Below are 8,369 nucleotides of genomic sequence, written 5' to 3' on the forward strand. Positions count from 1 at the left end.
CCCTCAAAGTCACCCTGTATGCGAGTAAAACTCTACACAGAAAACCTCTCCAACACGCCTCGGCTTGGTGAAATGTCATACCCATTTGGATTTCTAATAGGCAATCCGTGGAGCCGTTACGTTACGTCCGAGGAGCCGTTACGTTAAGCCCCCGCTGATTGGTCCAAATTGACCAATCCACGGACTTCCTCATACACACACCCAGTGCATGCAGCTCTGCTGATCTCTCCTCCCTGGCTGCAGGCTGATAACAGATAGTTGGGATCGCGGCGAAATTCTCTCTGCAGACCCATTCTCACAGCGTTTATCAACCTATAAACCTTTTTCTTACTCAATATCAAGCCACACTTATTGTTTTTATTTCGGCTGTGACTTTGTGTGTGTTCAGGTTGAGTTTGGCTGTGTTTGGCTGTGTATCGCTAAACAAGGAAATCACACCTCCACGGAGCTCAGCGCGATTCACAACGTACCGACCAATCAGAGCACACTGGGCTCACAGGGAGGGGGGGGGAGCTGCAGCGAGCCGTTTAGTGGAGAAAGTGAATACTGCTGAATACACATACTTTACAGAGATGCTGTATGCGAAACCAATGTGAGTTTGGAAAATTGCACAGTATTTTTCTATTTTAGTATACCTCAACAATGGAATTATGATCAGTGGAAATGGACATGGGACCTTTAAGACAGCGAGAAAGGCCAGAACACTTTGCATCATCCCTCATCTGATGACCAAAATGACAGCAGCCGCTAACAGCTATCAGCTTAATCTCCAAAATATACCCTCAATGACCGTCTGGGAAATGCTAGGGAGTTTTCTTAATTGACGGATAGTGTGGTTACGATTCAGTTATGTAATATTATTATGACAATAGTCTGAGGTAGGTCATGACTGTGAGGGATTGAGTGACAGAGCCCGTGAGCTTTTAGGGAAGGTGTCTAAATCCAGCAATGACTGTCACACAGGAGATGAATGGCACACGCACTTTCATCACCGACGAGTCAAATGGCATCACGAGCCTGTACTGCATGCCTCAGAGGTGGCAGTCATGGAGTGAAGGGAACATGAGTATTTTGTGTGCATGTTCCACTCACCCGTGAGATGGTGAGGGGGAGACAGAAGTCCTTCCCTCCTTGCAGTCTGAAGCCCCAGGGGGCGGGGCCAGCTAGTGAGACGCTGTAGCTGCTGCTCATGATTCACCTAGACACAAAAGAAAAGATATTTTTACTTTTGATAGGGCATGAACCAATATTTAGAGGGATATAAAACACCAAGAGTCTAAATCCACACTGGAAAAATCCCTGACAGAGATAACACAACAATAAGGAAGAGAAAAACGGGAAATGAGTATGTAAACAAACTGTGTGTCACGTAGTTCATAGTTGTTGTGCAGCCAACTTAGTGTGTTCAAGTCAGTGCACTGTAAACGGATATTCTATTTGACCTGAAGAAAAGCATTCCTATGACGAGTGTACTGTAGATTCAAAGGTATACCAGGTATGTTTTTCATCATTGTGTGTTATAATTATTTATTTTTTGTCATCCAATAACATATAACCAGACCTTTTTGGGCTACTAGCTTACATTTGATTACAGTGAAACTATTTAGATTCAAGAACAACTGTCTATTAATAGTCCTTTTCTAAAGCTTTGTCCTAGGCAATGCCATTTACGATAGGGATATTACTGAGTCTGTCATATATCATATACAGCACAGGGCTCGACTACAAGGGTTGCCACATTGCTATTGCTAATGAAAATGCACATCCTCAAGCAAATGAGTGTGACTTGTAATAAGCAACACAAAGGTAGTCTGAAAAAAATAAACAAGGACAACTCAGGGATATTTAGTGTTAGCATTGACTACCCTTTGTTTATCTAGAATAATCTCAGATCAGTGACTCTGGAGCTGCACTTTGGACCCATGATCTCCGTGTCCTCTCATTGAACCCAATGCTTGAGAAAATGATTTTCTGACAAAAGGTAGCCAGACTGAGAAAACAAACTATATTAAAAAATGAATTGGCATTATGGAGGTACTGTCAGCCTATTGTAGATAGATTATTATTATTATTATTATTGTCCTTACAATACATAAGGGGTAAAACAATCAAACCAGTGGCAACTTCAGCATTTTTAAATGATGCATTGGTAGGCAAAGGCATTGTATCTCCTTTTTCCAAAAGACTTGGCTCCCTTTGGTATTCATCGTTTCAATAAGGCAAAGCCTAGTGAACAGTCCTGTACCTGTATCATCCTTAAAATTGATTCCTGGTGTTGAGAAATGGTCTTTAGAAAAAAAGACGTTATATAAAATATGTCGTAAGCACATCCGGCAAAAATATCTGTTTATCCCTAATATATAACAGAGTGAGCATTAACCTTTCCTCAGGCGACTGTCTGTCTGCATTCAAACCAAATCAGGCGTTGCGGCAATTAGCTAAGGGTTGTGCAACGGTGTGTGGGAGTGTCAATTAAATGGTACATTTGTGGGACAATGAATGCCAAGTCATTTCACAAAGATTACTGCGTTTGTACTCCCTCATGGCAGGGTTGTACAGATCTGGACAGCTGGTTACGTGATTGGCCATGCTACCGCAGCATGACATCAGGATGATTTCTCCAAAAGACGGCTCTGTTTTTAACTTTTCACAGTGGGTAACCCATGCAATCCGCACATCAACATATTACCCACTTGAAAATGAATGTAGGTCTTGCATTTTTGGCTCAGCCTGCTGATTTTCTGTGAATGCAGCAGCATAAATGCTCGACACACCCTAGATGGTCATAGACTTGATACATCTCAACTGCCAACTCTACGTTTCATTGGAGAGAAGGTTTGCCAACGTCTCAATGGCCAAATGCACCATCATCTACATTACCTCATGGATGGATACCAATACCATATCCTGATTATACATGTGTGCATTCAAATCAGATGGACAGTTCCAAAAGTGAGACAACGCGAAGACTATTTGGTCCAGTAAAATATTTCATGCACTATTAAGTTTCACTGGTTGAAGCCCTGCCTGTCATGCATTCCTTTTCCACTGAAAATTTGAAGCTGAAAGCTATTTATTAGAAGCTAAATTGAGGTTAAGTACAGTCACATGCTTACATTTAGTGCATTATTAAATGTATTAGGTTAATGATTGGGGAAATTGGTGTACCATATTTGCAGAACGTTCAGAAAGAAACAGATCATGTGGAAATATATCACCTCTGCCCTGCACAACAGGAAGGGTGAATGTGGCCATAAAAACATAACATCAAAGGCTGACCCACAAGCCCTATGTCACAAACAGTACACTGCAATCACTTGGAAAAAAGTGAAATGTAGGATCAAAGCCAAGTCTAACACTGATGTAATGTTAGTGGCAATCAAATTGAATTTTAGAAAGAAACTGAGAACCAAATAATTATGTTGTAAAGAACTAAACATCTGACATTTCTGCTAAACTAATGAATGAATAGAGGGGTGAATAGAGGCATTAAAGTATAGCTATCATTTGGTGCCGTACAATTTGAATATCTACTGCTCTTTTATTTCTAGCTTCAGTAAAAATGATATCACGTTTTCCTCACATAGTCCATCCTTAAACAAAGCAATTCAAGATTCAACTATTACTTTTGTGCACTTGGCACTGCAGAGAAAACACATTTTCCTGATCAGTATTTCATGAATAATAATGCCTTGTCATCCCAGAGGCATGCCATTCTCAGGTTGTAAGTCATGCTGCTGTCACACAAATTCCCTCAGGGACCCAGCACCACCTGCTGCAGACCATCACCTGGTCCTTGTACGAGACACACGTCAGATCAGAGGGTTGGCCAACAAACTGACTCATCATAATTCCCGGAGGGGAACGGGCTCTTCAAAGAAGCCAGCAACTAAGCCACACAGAAGGCATGAGGGCGGTTGGAAAATAAAATCATGCGTGAAAATGATCGTGAGGACTTGAACACCTGGAAAACAAAGAGCACATAGCTCTACTATTTATACAACACACTCTCAGAATCAAACTAGAGTACACCATGGCCACATGGAGAATATGCAGGTCTATAATAAGAAATAAACTACTTATAGACTGCTGTCTCCCTCTTCAAGGTGATCGAGGGTCGATGTGAGCCAAGACGTTTATTTTTGGGGAATTTACAAGACCTAACCCACATCCATTATCACCAATCAATTACACTCACTCTGTTTGTACTCATCATATTGCATTATTTGAGACACATCTTTGAACAACTGTTAAAACAGAGATAGAGTACACATTTCAGATGTGAAAGCAAATGTAGGTGATGTCCTAACCTCAATATATGGAACTTAGTGACATCTTTCAAACTGTTGCAGGCCTTGCTTAGAATTTCATTAAAATATACACCCCTTAACTGCTAATGCTAACGCTCATTTAATGTTAAGGGGTGTTAGTACAAAAGTTATTATAGACATAGATACTATACGTTTTATTCACATTTCTTCAGGACACAAATCTTGAGGTCATTGTTCAAAACAGCCCTTAAGGAATACAAAGCATTGCATAGCTCTGTTAACTATGTCAGTTGTTCCCAAGAGATTGTTTCTGTATTACATTTCATAGCCAGCCAACTGGGGCATTTCAGAAAAAAAGCTACATAAAATGCTGATAGAAAAATGTGGATCACACACAAATCATACCCACATTTCAGTTGCATTTCATTCCCTAATAAGGAAGAAAAAAACATTAGCTCATCTCATGTCCCTGCTTGTTTTGCAATCCATAATGATATCAGGCATAGACATGAGCAGACACACCTTTCAGTGTTCCCAACCCTCACCGAGGGAAAAGCAGTCGTGCAAAAAGCGTTTTATCACCAGCAATCACATCAACACTTCTCTAAGCCTGTATACATCTGGGTATTTTCTACTTCGGCCTTATCTTATAAGTTCCTGTCATAATGGCACTTTTTTATGCCCAATATTTCAGCACATTCACACCAAAAACAAGATAACAACACAATCCTTTCAGCGCAGCACACATGAGGCCTGCCTACTGTGTTATCATACATTTATACATTTGTGTAGATGTTAGTTTAACTTGCTTGATCTAATTTGTAGGTAGATTTACAAAATAGAATAAAAATTGCAATTCAGTGCGGCTTTCTAGTCATGGTTGGATTAGACAAATATTGCCTCATAGGAGAAAAGCTCTATTACAGTAATTGGGAATCAAATAGGGTTCGACAGGGTTGTGCTTTACTGCCATTTAAAAGCCTGAACTCCATGCCCTTTCTACTGCATGTGCCAAATACAGATGTTTCATTAAAGTAATTATTAAGTATTGGGAAGAAAACAGTTATCTTGGTTATGGTGTAGATAGAGTGTAGACTGGCCTCTTTAGACGTCATGCTCATTTCACAATGTTTCAGGAGACAATGTGTTGCCAGGTGACATCATTGCAGGACAGGACATTGACTCACTGAGTGTTCTCACAATGTACTGTAGTGGGCTGTCTATGACATCCACTTTAACTTGTCAATACAAGACAAGAAATATCTGATCATTAGTCAATGTAGCACATAGGCCTACTGTGAAAATATTTTCTTATGTAAAAAATTAAAATTTAAAAAACAACTGATTGAAAGTCACATAAAGGCCCATTGGGACAACTTGCACCAACCTGAATTTATTGGACACTTTCTGTACACCAGCTGATTATACATGTTTGGTCTGAAAGCAACTCTTGTCCCATTTAACACTTTCTTACATTCAGAATGCATAACATATATACTCTTTAAATGCCTAGGGCAGGCTTTAAGTAGGCTACCTCAGCGTGTCAGTCTAGAGTAGACCAATAAATATACTATAAGTTCTAGGGGTAATTCTCTAACACAATATTTTGCTTTAGTTGTAGACTTTAGAGAAAGTGATAACTCCCTAGGTCACCACCATCAGTCGTGTGTTTACTTTAGGGAGCACACATTAGCGTCATTAAAGTCCAGCACTCCTTGTTTTTTTTTTCACGGAAGCTGACATTTAATGTGTATTTGGTTGCCTCAGTCAGTGGGTGTGACATAAAACACATGTCTGACATTAATAGTGCACTTTTCTTATAAACTTTAAACCAACTTGTTTGTAAGTAAAACAAACCTGTTACTGTGTTAGGAGCAGCGTAACAAATCGTGTTTTTTTAACTAATGCCTAAATATTTCGTATGCCATATGTTCATTTAATTGCAACTTTGTAGCACATAAAGCAGTTAAATATAACGGTAACACAAGCAGTGGCTTCCCCTGGACCGCTATCTGTGAGAAGTTGTCAGATGTACCGGACTCACCTTGCCTTGTGAAGCCGGGTCTGGTGCGGAGGGAGAAGCGTGACTTTAGTCCGTCTGTTCTCGGAGTCAACTGGACTGAGCGGAACTGAAGCTTCCGCATATAATCCAGCCCCATCTGGCTGCCGGTAGGAGGGCTCACAGCAGCGTGTGTGTGGGTGTGTGTGAGTGAGTGTGTGAGCTTTCTCTGTGAACACACAGCGGCAGGCATGGGCATGTCAGACCGTGGGACAGAAAAGGTGAGGCTGAAGAGTGAACTCCCAAAGTGTCCCTTTGTTGACGGCTCAGGTGAAGCTTAGCCTGCAAGCCCTCCTGAGGTCATACCTGGCCACAAAATGCAAAACTGACGAAATCACTACGAAAGATCTCGATCTCTTTGTGAACATGTCAAACAAATGAGTTTGTTGTGATTGAATACATTAACTTGGGAGAAGTACTCAGATTTTGTACTCTAGTAAAATTAGAAGTAGCCTACCAGAGTGTAGGCTAGTAATAGCCTACTATGTTACAAGTAAAAGTCCTGCATTCAAAAAGTTACTCAAATAAAAGTACAAAAGTATTAGCAGCAAAATATACTAAGTAAATAAGTACTCATTATTCAAATTGGTCCATTGCAGAATAACATATTATTTGGGTTGGTTATCATTATTGATGCATTCATGTGTTATCAAAGCTGGTAAAGGTGCAAGTGGAACTAGTTTGAATGACTTTGTATACTGCAGGGTAGCTTGTGAGTCTACTCCAGGTGTAACTTACTTAAGTCTTATTGAAGAGTTCATTATATTTCAACACTTCAGTAACTAAAGGTAAAACATACATTTAGTAGAGTAAAAGTACAATTTACCTCTGAATTGTAGTACAAAATAGCATAACATGGAAAAATAAAGTACAAATATCTCAAAATTGTACTTAAGTTTAGTACTTACAGTAAAGAGTAAATGTACACAATTATTTCCCACCTCTGGTTTTGTCCATATTTTATAATTGCTCATGCGAATCAGCTTGTAATCAAAGTCATTTAAATTATTGTTAAGTCTGTCAATTATTTAACATCTCACGAATCACAATAGTAGCTCTCTAAATCAAATGTGTTTCTTTTAAAATATAATATTTTACCATGCAATATTTGCCCTTGTTGTATCTCTAAGTTGAACAAAAAGTGCCTTGTTTTTATTTTGAGTCAAAGAGAGTTGTGTCATTATTGTAAGGAAGCAGACTGTCAGCGGTTACAGGAATGTAAGCGATATTTTTTGCATGATGTTATGAAAGAAGTATTTAAACGTTGCTGGGTGTCAGCTTGCCTTGTTTCATCAGTGGACAATGATGTCATTCTCTCCACTAAATACCTCCTATATAAAGGACAGACAAGTCACATGCCATCCTACTATTACCCACCAGATGTTTAGTATGTGAAATATGAAATGATAAATAAATATATAAAATATAAAAATCCAAATGGAGGAAATGTTAATTGAAATGTAGAATTCAAATGATTATTTGCTTATTTATGGTCCATTATGCAGTTACAGTGATAAGGCATGTAAGCAGGTTTCAGTCACTCTGATTGTACTGCCAGTGTTGGTCTGCCCTCTAGTGGTCATCAGAGGAAGTGTATGCTTCACAGTTTAAATACTGTGGATTTAAAGCCGCTCAGTAATTCATTGCCTGGGGCTGAGATCGTATCGTCTATCCTTCCCTCCTCCGCAAGTTCATACGACATCGCACCTAGCCTGAGGTTGAGCTTTTCATAAAGCCAATTTAAGGAAATGGAGATTACAAAAAAATGTTTTGAATAGTGTGTCTCATGATGACCAAAAAAGATTTTAATTAAAACTAAAAGAAACAATGATTATTGTTATTTATATATTGTTTAGCTTTAATATTCTTTCTGAACTAATCACAAAACATTGCTGAGCTACTGTCACTTTATGACTCGCTACACCTAGAATGAGCAACAATGTATAACTCAAATTATACAAATATGATGGACAAAGTTTTAAAAAGTATGATTTTTAAGATACAGATTTCCATACGATTTTCTATGGACATATATTTCC

The 8,369-nt window shown here is 39.0% G+C and overlaps 1 protein-coding gene across 5 annotated transcripts in view; it reads right to left on the minus strand.

Annotated features, from left to right (window-relative positions):
* Positions 1–6,427, minus strand: part of LOC104950678 (PDZ and LIM domain protein 5-like) — a 39,157-nt gene extending 32,730 nt beyond the window's left edge. For 2 of the 5 annotated variants that reach the window (XM_010777230.1, XM_010777227.1), the window contains exons 1-2: positions 6,316–6,426; positions 1,093–1,198 (exon numbers count right to left, since the gene is read on the minus strand). In XM_010777230.1, coding sequence (XP_010775532.1) covers positions 1,093–1,191 — 99 coding nt within the window. In that variant the 5' untranslated portion in view covers positions 1,192–1,198; positions 6,316–6,426. Of the gene's footprint in view, positions 1–1,092; positions 1,199–6,315 lie in introns of all 5 variants that reach the window. The other 3 variants (XM_010777228.1, XM_010777231.1, XM_010777229.1) reach the window with 3 other exon arrangements.
* Between the last annotated feature and the right edge of the window lie 1,942 nt (positions 6,428–8,369).

This window comes from Notothenia coriiceps, unplaced genomic scaffold (genome assembly GCF_000735185.1).
Source record: "Notothenia coriiceps isolate Sejong01 unplaced genomic scaffold, NC01 NC01_scaffold00017874, whole genome shotgun sequence".
In the NCBI taxonomy this organism is placed as follows: domain Eukaryota; kingdom Metazoa; phylum Chordata; class Actinopteri; order Perciformes; family Nototheniidae; genus Notothenia; species Notothenia coriiceps.